This window comes from Eptesicus fuscus, chromosome 2 (assembly GCF_027574615.1).
Source record: "Eptesicus fuscus isolate TK198812 chromosome 2, DD_ASM_mEF_20220401, whole genome shotgun sequence".
Classification (NCBI taxonomy): domain Eukaryota; kingdom Metazoa; phylum Chordata; class Mammalia; order Chiroptera; family Vespertilionidae; genus Eptesicus; species Eptesicus fuscus.
This window is the reverse complement of record NC_072474.1, coordinates 24,005,420-24,032,913: the sequence shown is the minus strand read 5'-3', so window position 1 is coordinate 24,032,913 and position 27,494 is coordinate 24,005,420. Positions and strand designations below refer to the sequence as shown.

General features: G+C 40.2%; 1 protein-coding gene and 1 long non-coding RNA gene across 5 annotated transcripts in view; one reads left to right on the top strand and one right to left on the bottom strand.

The window, feature by feature from the left end:
• Positions 1-805: 805 nt before the first annotated feature.
• LOC114234222 (uncharacterized) lies at positions 806-1,231 on the bottom strand. The gene is made up of 2 exons (XR_003620412.2): positions 1,110-1,231; positions 806-1,021 (listed from the first exon to the last, which is right to left on the bottom strand). It is a non-coding gene; the product is annotated as an uncharacterized LOC114234222 (long non-coding RNA).
• Positions 1,232-1,957: 726 nt separating this feature from the next.
• MRC1 (mannose receptor C-type 1) overlaps positions 1,958-27,494 on the top strand; it is a 120,287-nt gene continuing 94,750 nt past the window's right edge. For all 4 annotated transcript variants that reach the window (XM_054725901.1, XM_054725899.1, XM_054725900.1 and 1 more), the window contains exons 1-4: positions 1,958-2,113; positions 16,145-16,546; positions 20,400-20,573; positions 25,060-25,224. In XM_054725901.1, coding sequence (XP_054581876.1) covers positions 2,053-2,113; positions 16,145-16,546; positions 20,400-20,573; positions 25,060-25,224 — 802 coding nt within the window. In that variant the 5' untranslated portion in view covers positions 1,958-2,052. The remainder of the gene's footprint in view (positions 2,114-16,144; positions 16,547-20,399; positions 20,574-25,059; positions 25,225-27,494) is intronic.

The window sequence follows — 27,494 nt, the reverse complement described above, 5'->3', positions numbered from 1 at the left end:
GGGGAATGGAGGATGGCAGCCACTACCGCCGGGAAAGGCTGAAAATCACCAACATTTACCAGCCTCTCCACTGAGCTCTCTACTGGATGCCCCAAGTTTTCTACTAGAGTTCAGGGTCCAAAATAGTTACTTCAGGCAGTTCCTGTCAGTTCAGTAATTGCTTAGGTGGAATGACTTGGTGGCCACTCTTCTAGCCTGATAAATCTTTATTTCAGTAAAGTCAAGGTCATGGGGGAAATTTCTTTGTGAGAGTGTTGGCTTGCTTTTGTTTTAAAGCCACAGATTTTACCACTGATCCTAGTTGGTCATATGACACATTTATATAATACAAAAACACCCTGAATGTGATATAGAGAAAATTCAATTAAATTGTATTTGCGCATACGTGGGGAGGGGTTCGGGATGGAAATAGGGGGATGAGGACAATTATGTGATACCATAACCAATAAAGAAATTAAAAAAATAAATTGTATTTGCTTCTGAAATGGATGTAAATCCAAATTAGGCCAAACAATTTAAATTTATACAACTTATTTACCTGAAAAAGCCATGAATGACTCATTCAAAATGCTTTTTTTTTTCTTTCATGATAAATCAGTGAAGCAATGTTTTAGAAAGAAACATTTCTTGTTCCATCTGTTCTGTTTTGTAACCAACGTTTTTTGTCAGTTAAGCATAGGCTTAAAAATGAAAAGAAACCATTTGTCCTGCGTCCTACTTTTCACCATCTTTTTCCTCCTGTCAGAATCATCTTCAATTTTGAATGTTAAAAACAATGACAACAACAACAACAGCAACAAGCCAGTGAGAGAATAACACATTTCTTATCAGGAAGAAAACTTTATAACTTCAGCATAAAGACGGCGAATCTTGGAGCTGTCCACTTGAGAAACTTCTTTAAACTTTCAGAAAATACACTTGCAGCAGCTTCTTTCTGAATTGCTAACATTTCCCACGTTCTAGTTGTGGGTTGCCTATCTACTAATATCTGGTTCAAAATGTTCTTATTCATGTTTTACTTCTGAAAAATAACAAAATAGACGGTCAGGGGTTAGTATTGTGCTCAATGATAAATTTGTTACCATTTTTTAAAAAAGAAAGAATGTCACCTGTGATGTAAAGTCTATACACAGTATGTCTTTTTAATCCAACAAGCAGGTTTTCTGCTAGCAAGAGGGCACTTCCACACTTGAAGAGGATTCCCCTGGGGGAGGCTGGACAGCAAAGCTTTTTTGCAAATCCTTTGTGATGCTTTCTCTGGTTTTCTCCAGAACTTTCAAGAGAAAGACTTCTAGAACGTTCTCCCTCCCGGCCATTACTGTAATTCCCTTAGGACTTAGGTTTAGCCTCTCCTCCTAGCTAAAGGAACAAAGCTACCGTATGTGTGATCGGTTTCTCTTGCAGCTTTCTAAGAAAAAAAGATACCCATAAGCACTGAATAGGGAGAATGAGGGCGACTGATTTCAGCCACTAAGAAAATGCTTCTACCCAAGCCTCCTTTTTTAGCTCCTGCCATTTCTGTGCCCATAGGGTGGGGTTGTCTGCCGAGGGACCCTGGGCTCAGCTGCTTTCTTGAGGGAGCCTCCTGTCCGGCCCAGGTAACCAGGTAATGATGGCCCCCAGCGTGCTCTCCACCAGCCCCAGGGCAGAGGCTGCGAGGTGCCAAGCTGTTTCACTTCTGACTCCCGCCGCCAGCTCGCCCCTCCTCTCTCCCATCCCCCCGTTCACCTCCCCCTCTTCCTTAGCTTCTCCCACGTGTGTCCCGTTCTCCCCTTCCTCTGTATCTGCTCTTCGCAAAAGTTCGCTTACGAAGCAAAGTTGTAACTTTGAATTCCTGTTTTTTCCAACCACCCTCATGTGACAGGATATCTCCTTATTGGAGGTTTTCCCTAATTCGAGAAGCCCTTTAAAAGTGAGAGCTTCCTCCACCCTTCCTTTCAGCAGGGCTGCTCTGAGAGTTGAGGAGGGAAGGGGTGACCCAGCACCCTCCTGGCTTTGGTTCTTTTGCACGCCTTCCTCCCCATCCCTGGAAGAGAGGATACACTCTGGGCCATGAGGCTGCCCCTGCTCCTGACTTGGCTGCTTCTCATTCCAGTTGCTGTGCAGCTGCTGGGTAAGTCGGCTCTGGGTGGCCTGGCTCTATGGCACCGCTTTTTTTGGGGGGTCCTTGTCAACGATTCCTTTCAATACCTGTGCTGAGGAGGAGAGCACAGCTCCCCTGGCCCCCAGCTCTGCAGGCCACCAGCTCTGGAGGGAACCTGTTGCCTCTGCCTGGACGCCCGGCCTGGGGCCTGGGCGTGGGCAGGGGCGCTGCTTCTCAGGCCAGAGGTGCCCTGAGCCCCAGGGAACCCCTGTCCTCCTCCTGACTCCTCTCATCAACCTTGTTCCTCCCCTGCTGTATCCTTAGAGGGAGTTCTTCTGTGGTCTGTGCACGCTAGTTTCATTCCACAATATTCCTGTTTAACACTGAGCATGTTCCGGGTGTTTCTGGCTGAAGGGGGTGCAGCTCTGGTGTGTCTCCTCATCGGAGAGCTAAGGACAGGATCACAGATGAACCCCCACAGGCATCCCATGTCATTTCCACAGTTTGTCTTTTTGTCTGTGAACCGCTTTAATCATTCGTAGTTTTTATTGCTAGAAAGTTCATCCTTCTCTGCAGTCCAAGTGGTTCAAACTGATTTATTCCTGTGGTGTGTTTTTTTTTCTTCTTCTTTTTTGTTTCTTTTTTTCTGGAGACTAGTGATTACTCAGGAGGGACAGATTCAGAGCTTTTCAAATTCTCAAAGGCATCATTTCTATTTCTTTAGAACGGTGGTTTTGAACCTCTTTCATCTCATGGCACACAAAAACTACTAAAATTCTGCAGCACACCAAAAAAAAAAAAATTATAGCTTTTGCCTATCTGACAAAAAAAAAAATAGGTATAATTTGATTCATTCACACTAGATGGCTATTGTGTTGCCTGTTGTCATTTTTTGTTTGGCAATCCAAGGGAAAAGAGGTCAATGCCCCTAACTAAATAGTCAAGTATCGCATGTTTCAAAAATTCTTGCAGCACAGCGGTTGAAAATCACTGCTTTAGATTTAACTCACTGAAACTTCTGAACGAGAGCGCCTGGAAGAGTTTTTACTCTTCTTTACTCCAGTTCTCTCTCTCTTTCTGATCATAAATGATCTTTATTAATGAATGCATATTCTTGTGATTCAAAATCAAATATTTAAAAAAATTATATACCTAATGAAAATTGATGTGAATGTGTTTTATTTAAGATTGTTATTATAAAAAGTAAATAGACATTTAGAAGATATTTGCTTCATTTTAGAAAACGCAGGCTTTAAGGATTGAAGATAACTTTACAAACCCATTGCCTGGATGGGGCCTTTCTTTCTAAAATTAATGTCCATTTTCTATTGTTGTTTCATCAGTTCATGATTTTTTTGGTATGAAAAAATAGAAAGCTTCCAGTTCTCTTTTGAGATAAGGAGGGATTTCACCTTTGAATATTTGATCCCTGACCCCCCTTCATTTCTCTCAAATCTACAAACACTGACTGGTGCCAATGGCACTCCATGCACTGCTATAATGGTGGGGCCAGGACTGGGGGGAATGGGTAAGACAGAAGCTTCCATGTAATCAGGAAGCTTTTCAGGGAGAGAGTATTTGATCATGGAAAATGTTCAATCGTAATGAGCATTAAGTCGTAGTATTATAAAAACACAGGCGAAGGCAGTGTGGTTTGCACCCTGTCAGGAAGCGACTTGATTTCTTTGTGCTTTGGTTTCCCTGTCGGTAACATGGGGAGCTTATCAATATTACCTGCCCCATCCGTTGGTTGCAGTGATTCAATGAGTGTTAGCTGTGACTTTCCCCCATAGTAGTAATTAATTGTCCAATAAAACAATATATTAAGTATTTAAGGAGAAGTTTCCCAAGAAACAAGGCTGAGAAAAGATTCCTAGAGCCTGAGGAGATAAGTTCACATTAATCCTGGCTGCAAAGCTATTCACACCTCAGCCAGTACGTGGTGCTGAAGGTGAGCAGCTCTGTGCTGTGGAGACGGCAGCATGGGGTTAGACATCAGTGTCCATCTTGAAAGCTTGTTTATGCAGGAGGGTTAATATATCTTCCAAGGGTGTGCTGTCTCCAATAGAATAGTCTGCTTAAGAGAAAGTTCCCTGTCACTAAAGGTCTTCACACAGAAGCTGGGTGACCAGTTCAAGGGCTGTGTCTGGAACCCAGACTCTAACTCAGCTCAGTGCAATCCTATATAATAAAAGCCTAATATGCAAATAGACTGAACAACAGGATGACCAGTGGAATGACTGGTCGCTATGATGCACACTGACCACCAGGGGGAAGATGCTCAACACAGGAGCTGCCCTGCCTGCAGGCTCCAGGCGGGCCAAGGTGGGTGCCAGCAGGGGCCCCCCAATCGCCCCACTGGTCGCCCCGCAGAGGGAGGTGACCGGTGGCGGTGGTGGGGGGAGGGGCTGGTGAGCAGACAGCGCTAGGCAGCACAAGGCGGGTGCAAGAGGGGGGGGGGCCCCCCCATCACCCCGCCGGTCACCCCAGAGATTGGCCCTGATCGCCGGCCAGGCCTAGGGACCCTATCTGTGCATGAATTTCGTGCACCAGGCCTCTAATAGAAACATAATAGGCCACATTACATTGCCACATTAGAAAAAGTAAAGAGGCCTGGCTGGGGTGGCTCAATTGGTTGAGCCTTATCCCCTGCACTAAGAAATTGCCTGTTGTATTCTGGCCAAGGCACATGCCCAGGTTGTGGGTTCCATCCCCAGTAGGGGATGTTCAGGAGGCAGCCAATTGATGTTTCTCTCCCTCTCTCTTCCTCTCTTTCTCTAAAAATCAACAAAAAACATATTTTTTAAAAAAGCAAAAAGAAACAAGTGACATTGATTTTATGAATATATTTATCTAACTCAATATATCCAAAATATTTTTAGTCAACATTAAAAATTAAAATTTCAAAACCTGGGGTGTATTCTACATTTAGAGCACATCTGAATTCAGACTGGCCTTGTATCAAGTGTGCTGTAGACCCCTGGGGCTAGGGATACCACCTTGGGCAGCACACATACAGCCCCTGTTTTTCTTTAAACTGTTACTGCTTTTGGGGGAAAGTGGTTCTTAATTTGCTGAGAAATTTTTCCCTCCTTGAGACAGCAGGGTACCTTACCCTGATGCATGTCTTCCTCTTGATAGGCATTAATACGGGAGAACCAGGGGGGTGCTGCACATCTGTTTATCTGTTTCGTTAGAGAATAAAAAACAAACAAACAAAAATGTGGGCAAGGGAGCCCCTTCCAGTGTTTTTTTTTTTTTTTTTTTTTTTGAGACTATAATTCTTATTTTACCTTTTCTTGGCTTAAGTGGCACATGATCAGAGGTGTCTGAATAAAAGCAGAATACCTGCTTAGTTAGCAGGAGAAGGTCGGGTGTATGACTCCTTAGAAACCCCTCCCTGGTTCTTTATTTACTAAGAAAACCCACGGAAAGGTCTCCCTTCTTCCTTGTGGATAATGTCTTTTCCACTCAGAACCCTTTCTCCCACATCCCCGAGAGCAGCCCACATCACCAGCGCCGTGAACACCCGTGCCACACTCAGCAGGCCAAGCTTAACAGAAGGAGCCACTCTCCCTTCTTAGTTTTTTTACAATTTAATTAATTTATTTTTTATTTATTGTTTTGAGAGAGAGAGAAAGACAGACAAACAGAAAGAAAAGAAAGAAAGAAGGAAGGAAGGAAGGAAGGAAGAAAGGAAGGAAGGAAGGAAGGAAGGAAGGAAGGAAGGAAGGAAGAAACACAGATTTGTTGTTCCACACATTCATTGTTTGTTGTTTTTTTTAATCCTCACCTGAGGATATGCTTTTCATTGATTCTAGAGAGAGGAAGGGAGAAAGAGAAAGAGAGAAACATTGATCAGTTGCCTCACCCACAAACCCCAACTGGGATCAAACTCACAACCTGGGTATGTGCCCTGACCAGGAATCGAACATCATGACCCTTCAGTGCACGGGAGGGCGCTCTAACCACTGAGAACACTGGCCAGAGCTCATTGGCTGATTCTTGTATATGCCCTGCCTGGGGAATGAACCCTCAACCCTGAGGTATCCAAACACTGAGCTGCCTGACCAGGGCCCCCTTCTTACTCTTCTTGCTCTGCTATCTTTTAGCGGAAAGAACTGCATTCAGTGTTGATGTTTAGATCTCAGCGGGGATATAATCAAAGCAGGGATACAGTGAAAGTTGCTTAGACGCAGAGATTGGACCACAGCAGAGAAGTTTAGCTTGAAATGGCATGGTTTGGTTCATTGGCATGGTTTGGTGTTTTGGTAAACTTAACAGTTGGTTCTCAGAAGAAAAAAAAGCATTGATTTGTGGCATTTACCGATTTCCATGATGTAACACTCCCACCATGGTTGATTTCAAACTACCAATGTGATTGATGTCCCTGGGGCAGAGTTGGGAAGAGATGCCAAGAGCAGGCTCTCACTAGCCAGTGAAAGTGAAAAAAAAAAAATAGTGTAAACTTGATCTTTAGCACAGACCCATGCTGCATCCAGCCTCCTTGGTTTATGCTTAAAAAATTCGGGTTCCTGACAGGTTAAGTGATCTTTCCAGAGTCTCACAGCTCGTTAGTGCAACAACCTGTTTAGCACTCAGAATCCTGACTTCCAATGGAGAGTTTTATTAAAAAGAAGCAATGCTTCTCTTTTCCTCCAGGTCCTGCAACTTTCCTTCATAAAATTTAGAGTTCAGACCCTGGACACATCCAGAACTGAACATGTTAATCCCGTTGTGATATGACCTGAGCAGAGAAGGGGGCAAACCAGTGTATTTGTGGTGTCCTTAGTTATATCCAAGTTGTTATGTGAAAGAGGTGATGGATCTGCTTTGTGTCAGCACACACACTGAAAAGAGAGTGCTATCTAGAATTAGAGGATGCATTAGATTTGCAATTCTTTGACTAGTCCTGTGACTTCAAGTCTGGAACTTTAATTTTCTCTTCTCTAGTGTAAATAAAAGTTAATAATAAACATAGTCTATTTTAGAAAAGAAGCAATTCATATTTGCTGAATGAATGAGTGGTTTAATATCAATGTAGGATTTCTTCAAGAAATAATTCCCCACTGCCATTCCCTTACTAGTTTTAATTTTCACAAGATTTTCCTTATAATATTTCTACTTTTCTTTATTTCTATTCTCTCATCTCTCTGCAGTTGTTGAGCAAAACCAAGTTCTTGTCACCTTTCATTTCTAATTACTCTTATATTTTTCTGTTTTTCTTGTTATTGTTGCAAGCGACATCAGATTTTTCTATAATCTGTGTGTGGAGGATATTGCAGATATTGGTAAAATAATTGCTTTGTTGCATGCATTTTGGTGTCTTCTAAGCGTGTTGGACCCAATTTCTCAGTAGGAAAGTCATCACAGGTTAAATGTGAACTTTAAATAATCAAAAGTGCTCAATCTCAGTTAAAGACAAAGGAGATGGGATCATAGTTATATCCAAGTTGTTATGTGGAAGAGGTGATGGATCTGTTTTGTGTCAGCACACACACTGGAAAGAGATGCTCACACCCTACAACGTGGCCTCTGAGACTGAACCTTGAGCGGCTAAGGGGGAAGAAGGTGAGTTGAGGCCACAGGTGAGTTGAACATAGGAAAGTAGCTTCTGAAGTAGAGTGTGTCTTCACAGTGGAGAGGGAGTAAAACTGATGTCAAATGAGAACGGTGGTGACATCGTACCTCTTGGCTATCATCACGCATTGTTGGATGAAAAAAATGTATGGTTAGGTTGGTCCCCAGAGGACAGCAGTGGAAATCAGGCTGAACAAAAGTGAGAGTAGAAGGAGATGAAAAGACAAGGACCCTTTCCAAAAGAATTGAAACTGACATCAAAAGAAGAAATAATTTGAAGACAAAGTATTCCAATTACAAACCAAATAAAGGTCACAGAGCACTTTCGGATCCTTAACCATATGAATGAATCACTTTCAGATCCTTCTTCAGATCCTTCCAACAACCTCTTGAGGCGGGATGGGTAGGTATTACCATCTACCTTTCACTACACAAAAAAGCTGACGCTTAGCAGTCAGCTAGCCGGTAAGGACCAGAGCTCATTCCTGATCGTGGCCTTCTGACTCCGAGGCCAAGCAGGAGCTCTAATTCACCAGCTGGGATGTGTTGGTTAAGAAAGGCATCACGTGCTTCAAAACCTCAGTGCGTGGAGGAAGACCCAGTCACTCTGTTTGTACCAATTGTTAGGCTTTTCACTTGGACAGGGAGGGAGGGCGTTAACATTGGAGTGTTTACTACATGCACGTGACACGTTGTGCACTTTATATAAATTATTTCATTTAGAAATGCACAGCAACTCTGTCAGAAAGCATTATGATCCCCATTTTACTGATGAGCAAACTGAGGCTAGGGTGATTAGTTTAACCCAGGCAGCATCGCTAGTGAATGGGGGAACCAGAATGTGACTGCGAGTGTGCTGACCCCGAAGAGCATACCTCTCTCCGTCGCATCACCTACGTCCTGGGGGAGGAAACTCCGGTTCTCCATTGTCCTTGTCCTTCTGTCCCTCTGTGTGGGCTGCTGAGCAGCGCTCCGCTTCCTCTAGCTTCCTCCTGTTCTGAACCCTTTCGCACTTTCCAAGTTAATGACAATAATGAACTAACGTGTATCAAGCAAATTTCTTTGTGTCAGCAATGTTCTAAGCACTTTATTTGGGTGACCTCATTTAATTCTCACAACAACCAGCAGGTCCTGTTATTTTGCCTTTATTTTTCAGGTGGGGAAAAGTAAGAACAGAGTAGTTTAGAAACTTGACTAAGGTCACACAGACAGTTAGCAGTGAAGCTCTGATTATGTCATGATCAGGTTGAAAGGATACATAAAGATTTTTAAAAAAATCCTCACCCAAGGATATTTTCGCCCATTGGTTTCAGAGAGTGGAAGGAAGGGAAGGAGGTATGTAGGGAGAGACAGAGAGAGAGAGAGAGAGAGAGAGAGAGAGAGAGAGAGAGAGAGAGAAACATGCACAGGACGACACTCTAACCCACTGAGCCACACTGGCCAGCTGCATTGAGACATGATGCATAAAGGTTAATTAATTAGTTAGAATGGCTCTGAATGGAAGAAGAAAGAGTGGCGTAGTGTCAGGCTTTGTTTGTCTTAAAATTGGGGGAGAAGCTGACATTTTGAGGTAGAAGATAGAGGAGAGAAACAAAGGATAGTGAGTGGAGAGGCAGGAGGGAATGGGATCCAGGACACAGGTGAAAGGAGAAGGAGGCTGAGGGAGACCTACTGAGTTGGGAGTGAAGGAACCCAGGAAGGGTGAGGTATTCATATCTTTAGGGAGGAAGGCAGGAAGTTGGCAGGTTTCATACTCCCGGCTTCTGTTTCCCTCCTTGTGGTCACAGCCCATATGGATGCATAATTGTACCTCCCCTAATGGGCAAATGCAGTGGCTTCAAATAGTAGGTTCTCTGAATATTTGATGAGTTAGTGATAGGTTGAAGTGAAAAATAAAATAACTCTCAAACTTTCCTTTAATCGTTTGTTCGGTACTGCAAAACCTAGCACTGGATCCTGGTTTTCCTCTGCTCCCAGCAGTGGGCATAGTTTTTTGGTTTGTTTGTTTTTGTTTGCACGTACTAGGTACTTGATAAAGATTTGTTTTTTACTTAATTTCAGATCTGTGGGGGCACGTGTGTAGGTTTTGCATACATCGACAGGCTCATAGATTTCTTTGTTTGGGTTGGTCAAGACTGACCTTTTACAACAATGTGAATGGTTATTTGGGAGGTGGTCCCAGGAAACATGGGAAGAGGAGGGGGCAGTGAGACCAGAAGTGAAGGCACTGGTCAGGGTGTGCTAAGGAGCCAGTGACCTCCGTGGACACCTGGAGCAGCGTGTTGCTGGGGTGCTCTGGGTAACAACGTAGTAGTATGTGCCTCAGAGGCATCCTCCCTAAGGGCAAGGACTTGGGTGTTCATTCATCAACTCCCATTGATCACTGGCGAAGGGCTACTCTACTTGTAGGTGGCATTAGTTCTCCGATTCTTCTTGTCCCCACAGTGTGTGGGCACAGGGGGCTGTGTTGGTCAGAAAATGCCCCCAGGCCCAGCGGTGTGGTGTAGTGCTCTCACTGAGGACTGGAGCTGGCATGCACTAAAACAGCAAAAGGCAAGAAGAAATAAGTAGAATTCTGACAGTATTTGCTACAAAATACCCATTTACTTTACTCTTTTCCAGCTTCTTTATCTTCCAGAAGTTATTTTCTTCTTTTTATTCATGTCATCATTTTATTCATTGACAGGAAAAATCTAAACATGTGTAAGGGAATATAGCATCCTAGAGGCCCATTGCAGGAAGATTCCTATAAGAATAGGGCTTTCTGCGGCCTTCTCCCCCTGCCCCGCCTGCTTCCCTCCCTTCTCCACCACCTCGCTTGCTTCCCTCCCTTCTCCGCCACCCCGCTTGCTTGCTTCTCTGCAGCTTTGCCCCCTTCTGCAGCACTTGGCTTCCTTCTACGGTGACTTCAGTCTTTGCTCTGCGCCTGGATATGCAAATCAACTGCCATCTTGGTTGGGTTAATTTGCATACTCACTCCTGATTGGCTGGTGGGTGTGGCTTGTGGGCATAGTGGAAGTACGGTCAATTTGCATGTTTCTGTTTTATTAGATAGGATATCCAAATGGTCACCTTTAATAACCTAATCTTCTTTGGTGGTAAGTTTGGAAATTTAATTACTTGCTCAATGTTATGGAATCATTTAAAACCCACTTAAAAGAAAATTCACACCCATGTTACTGCATGTCAGTTACTTTTAACCTGAGATATTGGGTTGAAATAGATTGTTTCTTGCCTCAATGTATTTTGACCTTTGATGTTCTGCCCTTGAATTAACCACAGTGGAGTGAGAGCTCACTGTGGCAGGGAACTTGTCTCTCGTTTTGTCACCAGCACACCACCTGGCACATATGTGTTGAAGGAAATATGTGAGGTTAGCAAGATGGAGTTAAGATGGAAGGAAGTTCTCTTCAATTCTGTAAATAAATTTCTGACGTGTGTTAAGAAAAGAGAAAACACACATTTTAATCCATAAGTGAAATTGCAGATAAATTAATCTAGCTATCCAACTGTCCTCACTTGCTCACCTTTTTGCAATATTTCAATTACAGCATAATTAACATAAACAAAATGTAGAATATTTCTACATATGGGGTGGGCAAAAATAGGTTTACAGTTGTGAATATGCAAAACAGAGTTTATTTTTATATTACTATTTATTAATTGTTGTTATTTTCCATGCAAACATCTATAAACCTACTTTTGCTCACCCCTGTGTAAAACCATAATGTGGTTCATAGTGGCAAAAAGGTCACCAGCTGCTTTTTGGTCAAGGCCCTGAGTCAGAGACGGTGCACAGGAACAGTGATAAAAGCTGTTGTCTAGTTGTAGAGAAGAATAATGTATGAATGTAGGAACATAAAATGATAACTTTACATTTCCTCGTATTGTCTGGCAAAGGCAATATCAAACTTGCACTGCTTCCTAGTGTTAAAGATAAATACGGGAAACAAGAATAGATAAGTTTGTTTTGAAATAGAAGCTTTTCATTCCCAAGTACTCCTTTTATAAGTACAAACATTTATAAATTGCTCTTCAGTACAAATGAACTTTCAGGGGGAAAACTAATATTAAATAGACTTCTAATCATTAATCAGTTATTAAATAAAATAATGTACCTGGGTTACTAGGGAACATGCTTCAGATTTAATAAAAACTCTTTCATTCATTCAACTATTACTTGTTGAGAGACGATTATACTCCAAAAAGGAGAGAATACAGTATTAAACCAGAAAGATAAAGTCTTTCTACTCTTGGAATTTATATTCCATCAGGGAGACCAGACAAAACATAAGTAAATAAAAATTTTTTAAAAAGAATATACTTTAAGATGGTTATGAATATTATATAGAAAATAAAAGTAAAATTGGGACAGTCAGCTTGCTAAGGAGTTAACACGTGAGCTGGGACCTTACTGAGCATTCCAAGAAGCGGGAACTTGAGGTATGAAGCTTCGAAAGTGGAAATGAGCTTGAGGTGTTTGAGGAACAGAAAGGCCCTGTGGCTGGAGGTGGTGAAAGAGGCCAAGAGAGGGAGGCAATTAGGGCAGAGGGGTAGGCCCGCTGGATCCTGCCCCTTCTAGTGAGCTGTGTTGTGGAGGCTGGTTATATTTTTCCTGTGTGCAGTAGTACACGCTTCAAGGGTTTAACGTGTTGGGACAATGGCATTTAAAACAAAATCTCCTCCCAACCTAGGAAACCTCTCACAAAGGTAGAAGAAAAAGAAATCAATTTTATTACTGAATAAGCATTCACATCGCAGGCAATCTGCTAAAGAGACTGCATAGACAGAAATCTAAGTATTTCTGGAATGGTCTAGGGTGGTGGCAGTGGAGATGGAGGAAAAGAATGGATTAGGGGATATGGTTCTTCATAGTCAGGGTTCTCCAGAGAAATAGAACTCTCTCTCTCTCTCTCTCTCTCTCTCTCTCTCTCTCTCTCTGTGTGTGTGTGTGTGTTTATATCTGTCTATCCTTCAAGAGACAGTTATTTTAAGCAGTTGGCTCATGCAATCATGGAGGCTGGCTATTCCAAAATCTACAGGGTAAGATGCTAGAAACTCAGTAAAGAGGTGATATTTCAGTTCAAGTCCAAAGGCAGTCTAGAGGTTGAATTTCCTCTTCTTCAGGGATCTCAGTCAGTTTTCTCTGAAGGCCTTCAACTGATTGGATGAGACCTACCCACAGAATGGAGGATAATCTGTTTTACTCAAATCCTATTGATTTAAATATTAACCTTATCTAAAAAGCAAAACAAAACAAAACAAAAATATCTTAACAGCAACATCTAGATGAGTTTGATAAAAAATTTATGTACTGAGACCTAGCCAAGTTAACACATACAATTAACGTAGTATATTTAGGGGTAAAGCCGATAGAGTCTGCTTTTATCGAAGAAAGTAAAGGAAAACTGAGAATCTAGGATTACTCCTAGGTTTTTGGCTTATGGACTGGGTGGATGATGGTACCATTCATGAGAAAAAGAATATTGAATGTTTGTGCATTAAATACCATCATATTTAGATTAAAATTAGGATGAAACTACACATGAAAATTAAGTACATGAAATAAAAGTCAAATAAGTATAAAAACCTCTGAAAGAGAAATACTGTTTGTGCATAAAGACTTTCAAGCACCTTTTCATTAAATGGCTGATTATCAATTGGTTGGTTGACTGAATCTGGGTGGTTAATAAGTGTTGGGTGCTTGACAATACAGTCAAATGACTGAAAGTATGAAGTGGAAGATATATTGATGATGAGATGTTACTCTGAAAAGTGGAAGATAAGTCTAGATAGGAAAACAATAGGTGGAAAAGCAAACACAGATTACATTTAAAGGCAGTATAGTTGAGTTTATAGATGTATATGACAAAATTTTCAGAATTTATTACCTTTTTAGATTAGAGGAGCCTAGATTTACATTTGCATGTAGTAATATTTTAAAAGAACCTTTTATTTTTCTGATTTTTTTTTTGTATTTTACTGTGAACAAAACACCATGTTATTAAAAATTTAACTTTATTGCCAATGCAGAAAGGTACTCATTTTGTCATGCTAGGACAGCAATTTTCACCTGATGTGCCTCAAGAATTTTTAAAAACATGCAATACTTGACTATGCAGTCAGGGGGCACTGACCTCTTTTGCCTTAGATGGTCAAATAAAAAAATGCCAAAGCTAGCACAATAGCCATCCGGGGTGAATGCCCTGACTTGAACCATAAATATATAGGTCATATAACAGAGTTGTATCTTATTGGTCATGTCCCATAATAAGCTTGTATCTGATGGGTTAATTCTTGATACCAGAAATCCTTATATACAAGTATCGGCACCTGATTTTTTAAAATAAGTTACTTTGGAGTAAAAAGAGTAGATCATTACTGTTGTTATTATTATTTTTTTTTTTGTAAATCAAAAATTATAACCAATTTTGTCAAACTGGCAAAAAATATAATACATTTTTTGGTGTGCTGCAGAATTTTAGTTATTACTTTATGCATGCCATGAGATGAAAAAGTTGAAAACCTCTGTGCTAGGACATGGGCAACAACAAAATGACATCAAACCTGGGCAGGAGTTCAGCTTGATGGGAGGAGGTTCAGCCTGGCATTGCATGGTGGTTTGACAGATGTCAATTTTAAGGAAGACAACAGAAACAGATGTTCTGAATTCAGTTTTTGTTGAACCCCGATTACAAGAAATAAAACCAACAGAAATGAGGAACCCATCCCAGGAAGTAGCACTGAATTAGGAACCCAGAGGCAGGAGGTCTCTAACAAGTGTGGGTCAAGAACAGATATAGGAGTGTGGCAGGAGAAAATAGTCTTTTGAGGCAAAGATCCATGATAAGGTTTGAGTTGGTGGTTCAAGAACTGACCTCGCAGTGTAAGTGGTGCTAACCTCAGAGGGGTGTTGAGGCCAATAAATACAATATGGCTGATAAAGTGCCTTGTAAACATTGAAGGAATCTGCTAGTGTACTAATATTACCGTGTTATTTTTCATGGCATGATTTGATTTAAAATAATGAGTTCATTTAGTTAACTCCTCAAGAATCTGTAATACTGCCAGCTCATTTTGAAAGAACCGGTTAAGTAAAAGGAATTTAGTAAAACTTCAGATATTTTCACAGGAATGGTAAAGTGTGTAATTTATATTTATGTCTCAAAATTAAAATAGTGTCTTTCATTTGTCTATTCTTTAAAAAATAAACAACAAAAAAGAAGAACCTTTACATAAATTCAATTTTGATTTAAGGGAAAAAAAAAACATGCTTACCAGACCTTTTTTCTTTTTTATTTTTGGCAAGGGGAAGTTGAGTTTTGCCAACCAGCAGAAGTGTATTATAAGCATAAACCACCTATACATATTTATTTAAATTGCCAGCCCCAAATCACAAGCATAAACAATAGATATTTGGAAAATTAGTCTTATAAATATTACCTTAATTGATATAACAACATTTATTTAACCTGTGCTTTGCAAATTATTATACTTTTATTTTAATTATTTATTTATTTTAAAAATATTTTTATTGATTTCAGAGAGGAAGGCAGAGAGAGTGAGAGATAGAAACATCAATGAGAGAGAATCATTGATCGGCTGCCTCCTGCATACCCCCTACTGGGGATCGAGCCTGCAACCTGGGCAAGTGCCCTGACCAGGAATCGAACCAGTGACCTCCTGGTTCATAGGTCAACGCTCAACCACTGAGCCACACCAGCCGGGCACAAATTATTATGCTTTTAAATACATTGTTGTATCTTTTTATTGTACATAGGTGAGAATGAGTATGCCAGTGAATCAAAGCTAAAATTATATACAGATACTAACTTGTCTCTAGATGATAGGTCTCTAAGTTACCCTGGAAAGGAAAACAAAAAATTTCTCTAGTTACCGAGACCTAGGCTATGAGAAAGCCCTTAGTTCAAAACTTTGCTGGACCTAAAATGAAAGTAAATTTCCTAACATAAAATTATTTTTTTAAGTTACAAAAAACCTCCCTAATGTTATAATTAGAATAATTATGCATTAGCTTCATCTATCTTAAAGAGGGTAGAGTTGAGTCAGACTTCAAAATTCTATTTCAGGATATACATGCATTTAACTTTATAGCTTATTGTATTCATATCCAGATTTTTTCTCTGATGGGCATTATTTCTTTTCCTATTACCTACTGTTTATGTTCACTCCATTATAATTAGTATGCGTTCAAGGCAGGCCTTTTCATCATGTTCCTTATAAGGGATGCTTGCCAGCGGCCATGTGCTCCCCTCAACCCAGCCTCTCTTTCCAGACTCAGGGATCCCCCAGAGGTAGCTGAGCTGGCTCAGGTAGAGCCAACTTTACCCTCTTCTTGTGACCATAAGTCTTTAAGGAAATCGAAATATTGGGAACTTTTGACCTAAAATACTGTATTTGTCACATGTATCTATTTAAACATCTTTTCTTTCTTTCTTCTTCTTCTTTTTTTTTTAACAGATACTAGGCAGTTTTTAATATATAATGAAGATCACAAGCGCTGTGTGGAAGCAATAAGCCCCAGTGCAGTCCAAACAGCAGTTTGCAACCCAGACAATGAAGCACAGAAATTCCGCTGGGTGTCAGAATCCCAGATTATGAGTATTGCCTTTAAATTATGCTTGGGGGTACCATCAAAAACAGATTGGGTTGCTATCACTCTCTATGCCTGTGACTCAAAAAGCGAATTTCAGAAATGGGAATGCAAAAATGACACGCTGCTGGGGATCGAGGGAGAAGAGTTATATTTTAACTATGGCAATAGACAAGAAAAGAACATCATGCTTTACAAAGGGTCCGGTTTATGGAGCAGATGGAAAATCTATGGGACCACAGATGATTTATGTTCCAGAGGTTATGAAGGTAAGAAGCACACATTTTTTTTTTTACCTTTTTGTCAATTTTGTTTTCATCTTCTCAGTTGGAAACTAATTTAAGAATATAAGCCTATTTTTGTTAAGTCTCTACTAGAAATATTGATGACTACCTTTGTTTTTTTGAACTAAGTTTGTGTTCTTGAGAACATGACAGTGAATAAATTTGGCAAAAAGTCCTCAGTGACACTTTAGCTTTTTGTAATTAATGGAGAGACTTTTTTAAACCTTAGCTAATATTTTTAAAACATTTTTAAATTGATTTTTACAGAGAGAGGACAGGAGAGGGAGAGAGAAACATTGATCAGCTGCCTCCTGCATGCCCCCAACTGGGGATTGAGCCCGAAACCAGGGCATGTGCCCTGACCAGGAATCAAACTGGCAACCTTTGGTGCCTGGGATGATGCCCAACCAACTGAGTCTCTCCAGCCAGGGCTAGGTAAGATTTCTTTTTAAACACTGGATAACAACTTTTAGAAACGAATTTTTGACGGAAAGCCTTCCATTTGACATGATGCGGTTGTAGTGATAAATTAATTTAACAATGTTTATTTTCTTTGGGTTTAAGTTATCCCTGGAGAAGTGACCCGTGGAACAACGTTCTTTATCAAGTCAGGTTGCCTAAAATGAAATATTGGCATTGCTTGACAGTTTGGGTTTCAAAATGTTTCTGATTAGTCACCTTATGTGTATTTACAGACTGCAATAGTTTACAGAAGATTTGAAAAGCTGAGGCATTAACATGCAGCATATTTAGTCAGCTATTTTATAAAGTAGTAGCACCGGTGGGGCAGGAAATAATTTCATATGTAGTTTGCTCATTCAGCTCTTGAACTTTAAATAAAAATCAGAGTATTTCATCTTCTCTTGGCCCAATGTCATTCTGGTGGCTGCACAGAAAAGGCAAGACTAAACAAAAGAATTTGAAAAGAACTGGAAGCCCTTAAGAAGGGCTTCCCGAGTCAGATGGTGTTAAACCACATTCCAAGTTTGGACACTCAGTTATCCTGACGTGTTATCTAGAAGGGCCTCAAGATTAGAGAAGGCACTTGCCTTTTTTGGGACAAGGGAGTACCCGTCTCCAAAACCCCTATGGTGCTGAGGCTTTGAAGTTGAATCTAACTATCTTCCCTAAGCAGGGCAGAGGAATTTAGATCTTTAGAGGGATAATTTATCAGTTTTTCTTCTATATAAAGAGGAGGGAGCATAAAAAATAAAGAGTGAGAAGGAGGGTTCAGAAAGAAGTTACCCCAAGGTATTTATTGAACACAGTGTATGTTTAGAAGTTACATAGTGACACCTATGTGTAGTATAATCTTTCAGGAGAAACTTGATGGGAAAATTAGAGGGCAGAATAAGGGTGAACCAGACTTGTCTGAGTCAAATTCCAGATAGGACAACAGTCCTAACTGAGAGATTCAACACAAGTTAGATTGGTGCTAAGACATCAGACTTCTTATCTTATTTTAAAATACTAGAGGCCCGGTGCATGAAATTCATGCACGGGGGTGTGTGTCCCTCAGCCCAGCCTGCACCCTCTCCAATCTGGGACATCCCTCTCACAATCCAGGACTGCTGGCTCCCAACTGCTCACCTGCCTGCCTTCCTGATTGCCCCTAACTGCCCTCCCCTGCAGGTCTGGTCACCCTTAACTGCCCTCCCCTGTAGGCCTGGTCCCCCTCAACTGCTCTCCCCTGCAGGCCTGGGTTCCCCCCAACTGCCCTTCCTTGCAGACCCAGTTGCCCCCAACTTCACTCCTCTGCTGGCCTGGTCACCCCTAACTGCCCTCCCCTGCAGGCTTGATCGCCCCTAACTGCCCTCCCTTGCAGGCCTGGTCCCTCCCAACTGCCCTCTCCTGCTGGCCATCTTGTGTCCAAATGGGGGCAGCCATCTTTAACCACATAGTGGCAGCCATCTTGTGTGTTGGAGTGATGGTCAATTTGCATATTACTCTTTCACTAGCTGTTCTTCTGTTTGCTTTGAGGAAAATATGCATAGGATTTGGGATAGTGGTTCTTGAACTTCAATCAACTTAAGAATCATCTGAAGATCTTGCTAAAAATGTAGATTCCAAGGTCCCCTTCCCACCCAGATTCTAAGCTAGCATATTGGGGGAAGGGCCTAAAAATATGTTGGGTTGTTCTTAGGAACACCTAAGTGGTTGGATGTAGATAGCCCAGTGATCACACTCTGTATGCTCTCCAACTGTCTCCCAGTGCTTAAGATATGCCTGGTAGACATCTAGCCCTTCAGAGAGATCTTGGAACCTATTCATTGGAATATATATGACCACTGAAGATAATGTGGAGTGAGCATATGTTGAGTTCCTAAAGAAAACTAGCTGAGACCAGGTATTATTTTAGAATAACAGAGTCAGAATTGTAGACTTAGAAGGATCTCAGCGTTGTCTAGAAGTTTGGACCACAAGAGGAAGAGTGAATTGACTGCAGTCACATGATTTATCAGTGAAGTGGCTGGAGTGTAGTTTGGTTCTTTTGGCCTCATCAGAGCTTTGATAAGTAAATCAAGTTAGTCCTGAAAAGGCCATTCCTGATTGACATCTATAAATCTAGCACTAAAATTCCTAGGCTAATTTAGTGAACAGTACAACTATCCTGAGGTGGACTTCACAGGTTTTCTTCATATGAAGGAACAGGTACCCAGTGCTTAAGAGTGGCATAATTATTTTTGAAATCAGCATGTTCCTTATACAATATGTGATTTGGAAAACTAGTCCTGTAACTTAGTGGGAAAAGGACTAAAGTCAAATTAGTTAATTGACAAAAAAGTAATCTTGAGGTATTTGAAAATATCCCTAGTTTTTAAGAAGTACTGGAGAAGTACGAGTAAAGGAGAAGGAAAGGAGGTAAAAAACTTATATTTATTTTACTCTTAATATGCTAGGTGCTGGCTATGTATTTTCTATACTTTACATTATGTAAATTACTTTTAAGATGTTTTTCAAGAACTTTCTATAGTCATGAATCCACAAAACTTAACTAAGAAAAGTGTATGCTTACCTGGGACAAATTCTGAATATCAACTGGCAGAAAGAGGCTAAACTCTTCAATGTAGAGGGTCATCTTCTAAAGGAAATCTTCCTATAAAGATAGAAACTTTGAACATACTGGAGAATTTAGTGAGGTGAATGGTTTGGTTGTCAATGAAGATTTGAGCTTCTCTAATCCTTTTGGCTTAAGCCAAACCATAATGACCAATGGTTTTATATTTTTTTTTTCAAATTTCCTTTCTAGATGAACCCAGAGTTTCTTATTTTGATCTGTTTGAATTCAGTTTTTAAAAAGGACAATATTGATTGTAAATGGTATCTAATGGTTTTGAGTGATGAGGGTTAGAGTTATGCTCAAATCCCTGCCCTTCCCATAGCCACTGTTGAGGAACGCAAGTGGAGGCTGGCTTGGCAGAAAGTGATTGTAGGGGATTTCAGTATGAATCGTGTGCTTGGGTTATACACAGCTATAATTTTCAAGCTAGAGATTTTATAATCCTCTGCTTCCCACCATGAAGAAGGAGGAAAGGCAGAGGTCAAAGCTGGTGTCAATTGAGCTGACTATTTTTGCCTTGCAAGAGGAAAGAGGAAAATTGTTCCAAAAGACAGCAGAAATGAAGTGGTGGTAGAGTTACTTCTAACTAAAGACTATTATACCTACCCAGCAAAGGCTGGGGTAGAGAGAGAAGAGAAATTAAAAGGAATCCCTTGCATGGGGACACCAAGTGTGATCAGACGAGTAAGACCAGTGTTCTGGAATGCTTCTTATTGAAGAGTCAATGTTCAGAAGCATCACTTATATTCTAAGTGCAAGTCAATATGTTTCTTTTAGCCATGTACACACTGCTGGGCAACGCAAATGGAGCAACCTGCGTATTTCCATTCAAGTTTAAAGAAAAGTGGTATGCGGATTGCACAAAAGATGGATCATCAAATGGATGGCTCTGGTGTGGAACCACTGCCGATTATGACACAGATAAGCTATTTGGATATTGTCCATTGAAATGTAAGTAATTTTATTATCAAGAAAAGTTTTTCACATTTAGTATTGCAGTGTAGCGATAACACCTTGCATTTATCTAAGAACATTTCCCCCCAAGGTTATTTCACATTAATTATTGCCTCATGTCCTTCCACAAACCGTTATAGATGTCATTGTCCCCACTTTATAATGGAGAAAGTGTCCCACTAGCTGAAGACTAGAACACAGATCTTCTGACTCTCAGCCCTGGACTGCATCCAACAACTCCTTTATTTTAATCAACTATTTTTCTTCAACATCCGCTTTTACTGTCAGTAATTTTCTAAGACTTTAGGGCAAATTACATTGAGTGGCCAGATTATTATGATCTCTAATTGAAGAGTCAATGTTATATATATATTAAAGGCCTGGTGCATGAATTCGTGCATGGGTGGGGTCCGGCCAGCTTGGCCAGGGGGACGGAACATGGGTGGTTGGCCAGCCTGCTTGCTGGTTGAACTCGGGGTCGAGGGGACAATTTGCATATTTGCCTTTAATTATATAGGATATACACTGAGTGGCCAGATTATTATGCATTCAGAGATCATAATAACCTGGCCACTCAGTGTATACTGCATATAATTCAATATATACTTAATAGTAGAGGTAAACATGCCATTCCCCAAACTTTCATTGATGCACCCTTATTAAACATAGATTAAAAACAGAATGTAAACCATGTCAGAAGCATGTGATTTGATGGAAAGAGACAGAGAGCTATGAAGAGCTCCTGAATTTTGTATGAATGTAATGGAAATGGCTTCTTCACTTTGAAAAATGGTACTCTTCTTAAACTTAACTAAGAAGAGTATTTAACACAGCAATGAATCAAATGAAAGTGTTTTTAAAATGAAAATTTACATAGTGTTGCAGAAATGCAAAATTGGAAAGGGAACAGAGCATAAGAATTCTTGGTGTTCTTTCCACGCTTAGGAATCTATAAAGGAAGAGTGCAGCAGGGTTGGGGTGGGGTGAAGGGGAGAATTGTATTTGGAGGCAGGGATGGGGCTGAAGAAGAAGGAAAAGCTTACGTTCTTTTGCTTTACTTCCCTAATCACCCCACATCCTCCTCCTGCTGCCAGACGCCCCTTTCCAATTCTTCCTCCTAAACCTCTTACCCTCTGACCTCTTGCTAATTCAGACTTTATGGATCAGAGCAGCTCCTGTTTCTGCTATTACCCAGAATTCTCTCTACTGCCATCCTGTAAAGGGGTGGGTACAGGGGAAGAACATCAGATGTGGTCTGGGATGGGTGTGAGGCCATCTGAACTGAAATAGCATTACTTACAACTCAGCGTTTGGGACCACACATCCACACACAATCACATTATTCCAAGCATTGTTGTACAACAGCCCAATTTATAAAAAATATTTTAGTTTGTCAAGTGAAAGCCAGAGTTTCAAGAATTGTGCTTATTTATCTGTTTTGATTTACAGTCCCTAAACATCTCATTAAAAATAAATTTAATTTGTCAACTCCATGTATTGTAATTCTCTTCTGTGTTTAGTCCCTCTGTTCTGGGTGAAGGCCAAACAAAACTCACAGGCATCCCATGCATAATGACACTGCTCTCTCACTCTAGAGTGAGGTAAATATATTCACCTCTCTCTCTCTCTTTTTCAAAAATAGTTATTTATTGATTTTTTAGAGAGACAGAGGGAGAGGGAGAGAGAGAAACTTCAATCAGCTGCCTCCTACATGGCCCCCTCTGGGGATCAAGCCTGCAACCTGTGCTATGCCCCCTGACCAGGAATCTAACAGGCGGCTCTTGGTGTGTGGGTTAACACAACCACTGAATCACACCAGACCAGCGTATTCACCTCTCTTATTAGCAACCTTTAAAGGTTTCATTAACATGAAAGGTTTATAGGTGTCTGATTTCTGTATTAGAAATCTTTTTGTCTGAATGCAAAATTGAGCTGTATTTTCCTTAATATAAAGCAATACTTGTTTTTCAGTGATTGAGGAGTGTCTTTCTCCTTTACTGTAAGAATGGTATTTTCTAAATGTCTTATGATTGAGTTTCTTAGGGGTATGGATTTCATGGGTCCAACTATAGCATCCTGCACCTAAGTGTACTGACAAAGAGGTTGTTGGGTGCAAGTATGATTTAATCATTTAATGGAGGAGAAATGGCCAGTCACTAATCAAAAAGAAAACTCACCACCTAGGATAGATGTGTGTTGGAGGCGTATCCTGAGTATGTTCTAGAATACTCTTTAAGTCCTCTTGTAACTTATGTCTTCCAAACCAAATTATTTTTTCCTATAAATGTCAAAGTAAAATAGCTATAAAAAATAAAAAAATATTTGATTTTCAATATACATTAAAAATCTAAAGTAAATTTTATACATTTCATGCCTTTTTAAAAGAGCTTTTCAATTTCCTAACCTATTTCATTTCCTTGCTTTGTGTTCCTTTTAAAAGAACATTATATTTTATATTAATCTTAAAACTAATAGATTCAATACAGGAAAATGAAACTTGTTGACCTAGTTATAGTTGATATATATCTTTTGTATTGTTCATTGTAATGTTTAAACACTTATTTTCAAATATTATGAGAATAGGAAAAGAAAAAGATCCCTTTCTCTCAATTCTTCATAGCTTTCAACTTTAGCTTTCAAGATCAGTTGTACTGTTTTACTGTGGGGATTTGAAGAATTGGGGGAGACGTATAGTCAGCAAACCTATACATCCAGTGACAAATAGGTTTTAATTCCTTGATTTAAAATGCAATATACTCTTTCTTTAAATGAAGAGAAAAGTCAAATTGCATTTTCTTCTTTGGTCACTTGTATCCCTTTTCTCCATTCCTGGATAAGAAAATAATCCCCTCTTTTATTTGATATGTCACATTTCTTTACTATATTATAAACAAAACCTCTAGTTTCTAAAAATATTTATTTAAAACATTTCCATCTTCAAATAAACTTCAGTCTCATTTGAATGATCTCATGTGGAAAAGAATCCATTTGGACATTTGAAATAATAAGGCCTCACACCGTGGTAATTTAAGTTTAATATCACTAATTCAAACTTATTTTTAACATAAATATATGTATTGATTTTATACTTAAAACATCTTAGAAATTTCTATACTGTTGCCTGACTGAAATTTTGAATTGCTTTTCTTCCTCTTTGGTGTACCATGGGACCACAGGTTTCATATCATAGTATGTGGTACATGCATGATAAAGGTCACTTCCTGTCAAATAAGAGAAGAATCACAGCAGCACAGGCTATGTGCTTATGGAAAACTGCCTAGTCTCTTAGCAAATTGAATCCTTCTCAGATAATTTGAGAAGTTACATAATCCTCTCTCACTTCCTTGCAAATAAATGAAAAGATTATTACTCTACATGACTTGTAAGTAGACTTTTATATTATTAAAAAGACAAAAGAAGAAATTTTCATAACATGAAGCACACAAAATATTTCACTTGTTGACTAATTTTCCAAATGTAAGTAAAAGGCTATATGTTAAATTTATCTACCTATATTATTGGCCTTTCATATAATATAACCAAGTTTATAGAATGCATTGGAAATCATAAAATAAGAAAAAACAAGCTAAATATTTATTTTTTACTCTGAGGGAAGAAAAATTAGCACTCAGCATCTACTGTTGCTAGGAGCTACCTTTAGTAACTGTATTCTAGTGACGAGGAAGTAAGACTCCAAAAGTTAACAGTGTAACTCAGGTCAAACCACTGGTGAATGACAGGGCAGCAAGCAAGTCCAGATCGGTCGGTCTATGTAGTTCACGACCTTCCCTTAAAAAAAAAAAAAAGCCCATGCCTTTGTGATTTCAGAGAGGAAGGGAGAGAGAGAGAGAGATAGAAACATCAATGATGACAATCATTGATCGGCTGCTTCCTGCAGGCCTCCTACTGGGGATCGAGATGACAACCTGGGCATGTGACCTGATTGGGAATCAAACTGCAACCTCTTGATTCATAGGTCGATGCTCAACCACTGAGCCACGCCAGCCGGCCACAACCTTCCCTTTGATGCCTGTGTCTTTGGTCTAAAATGACCAAACTAGAATGTGCAGGCAATATATTCACTTGCTGAGAGAAGACATATACTTATTTTCTCTTCTCTCTTTACATTTTTTTTTTAGATTAAGGAAGTTGGGATGGTATCTCTATTCTTAGTTTTTGCAATTGCCTCACTTCCCAATTCATCTGATCCCAAACGTGCCCATGGAAAAATAGGGAGATAATGCCCCCCTTTTTTTCTTTAGGCACATACAAAGGATTGGATGTGGTTTAGCTTTTGAAAACTGCCCCTCTTCATTTCAAGAATAAAGAAAATATCATAGGCACTTTTAAAATAAGTTTTTAAAAAAGGAAAAGAAATACAAGGCTTGAGGCAATAATGCATTGAGGATTTTTTAAAAAAAATATTGTTCACTGAAAATCTTTTCTAGGCATAACAGCCAATTCCTTTTGACTTCTTTTGCAGTTGAGGGCAGTGAAAACTTCTGGAACAAAGATCCACTCACTGGTGTTTCCTACCAGATAAACTCCAAATCTGCTTTAACTTGGCACCAAGCATGGAAGAGCTGCCAACAACAGAGTGCCGAACTCTTGAGCATCACAGAAATACATGAGCAAACATACATGACAGGTAATGACACGAAAAGAGAAATTTGTAAGTAAAGGTCATGGTTATTTTCTTTCGGTATAGTTTAACTTAAAAGCAGACAGCACAATTGACTGTAGACATCATAATGGAATCAGTCCCTAAGCAGATGGTATGACAAATTTGCATCTTGAGAAGACTCTGGGAGGCTAAGTAGGTTTGTTCTCAGGAGCCAACTTTGTTCTATCAGTTGTGACAGAACCTGTGCTAATAAGGACTCTGGGTGTTCATCTCGGCTCATAGGAGATGATGCCACAATTAATTAGTGATGCGATTCTTGGACATAAGACATGGATACCATGCTGGCCAAATACTGAAGGTCTGACCTGGAGCCAAAGATCTTCCATTAGCATCACAGAGCTCACAATGTTAAATGCAGTGCTGCCACCACAAGCTGGGCACGCCAAGAGCTGCTCTGAAACGGAGTCCTCCCTGTCTCCCCTTTCTAGAACTCCCAGACTCTCTAATCCAGTGGTTCTCAACCTTTCTGATGCCGCGACCCTTTAATACAGTTCCTCATGTTGTGGTGACCCCCAACCATGAAGTTATTTTCGTTGCTACTTCATAACTGTAATTTTGCTACTGTTAATGAATCGTAATGTAAATATCTGTGTTTTCCGATGGTCTTAGGGGACCCTGCTAGCGGTTCTCAACCTGTGGGTCGCGACCCACAGGTTGAGAACCGCTGCTGTAGAGCCTAAGACCATCAGAAAACACAGATATTTACATTACGATTCATAACAGTAGCAAAATTACAGTTATGAAGTAGCAACGAAAATAACTTTATGGTTGGGGGTCACCACAACAGGAGGAACTGTATTAAAGGGTCGCGGCATCAGAAAGGTTGAGAACCACTGCTCTGATGGTTTGCAGGTCTTAATGACACTCTTTTCATGATGTGGTGTTGGTTTTTAAAGATTCTGTTCTTGTGAAGATTAAAAAGGCCAATGTTTGCCTGAAATGAAAGAATTTGTTGGAGTTTCAACAATCCTCTTGGGGAACAGAGAGATTAGAACCAGAAATGAGTGTGAGAGAAAAGCATCCCAATTCCTTGCTCTAGATACCCGCCCTCTCCCCAGTTTACCCTGACTTTGCTATTAGACTAACATAGGGTGTCCCCCAAAATGTCTACACACACTTTGAATAATTATAAAGGCAGTGTTTATTAAAATAGATTTCATTTTCAAACTTGAGCTATAAGCTGTTAAAGGGTGCATACATTTTAGGGGGGACACGCTGTATAGCTCTGATCCTGTGACTACCGTGTTTGAAAAACCCTTAGTGGCTTCTCCTTTCCTATCAAATAATTCACAAAACACCTTTGCCTGACATTCAGTGGCTGTCATCTGCCCACTGACTACTGTTCTCCTTCATGCATTTCTTAGCCTTGATAAAGGAAAAGTTTTGGATTCCTTATCCATGTGCCATACTTCCTCACTTCCACATCTTCTCCCATGCCATTTCTTATACCTAGAATTTCACAAACTTTATACAGCTCAAATGCAGTGCTTCTCCATTTCCATCTACATTTCTCTCATTTGTTTACTACTTTTATAACAGTTAGCTACATACATGTCCCGCTATCCCTACAAAGGTATAAATACATTCATTTGGTATTTTTATTCATTCATTCAACAAGATGGCTGGTATCTGTGGGAAAGGCATCATGCTAGGTCCTGGTGACACAGTGGTGACCAAAGCCAGACATGTGCTGTCCATCTGGAGCTAAAAGTCCAATGGGGAAAACACACACAAGCAAGAAAACCTACCAACAAATAAATGCAAATTATAGTAAGTGCCAGCAAGAAAACAAACCGAAGGCTGTGTGGAGAATGGCTTATGCAGGTAAATGGCTGAAAATGAGGAATGTCTTGTGAATATTTTTGTCCCTACCCCAAAGGGCATCACACAGAACCTCCCAAGGGCGAGAGTTTCCATGAATGTCTGCTGACTGACAAATGATGATGCAGCACAATCAGAATAATTATTTAGCAATCAGCCGCATAGTTGGACAAACGGTCAATTTATGGCAAGAGGGCTGTGAGAGTGGTAGTTCCTAAATGCTAAGTTGCTTATTTATCACCAAAAGCTTTGTTAAAGTGAAGGTGCCTGGTGCAAGTCTAGAGATTCTAGATCACTAGGTGTGATGTGGGGCCAGGAATTTGCATATTCCCAGCCCTCCAGATGGTTCTGGGGCAAGTGGTTGGGGGACCACACTACGTTAGTACCTGCTGTGTCAGCAGTGCCTACAATTC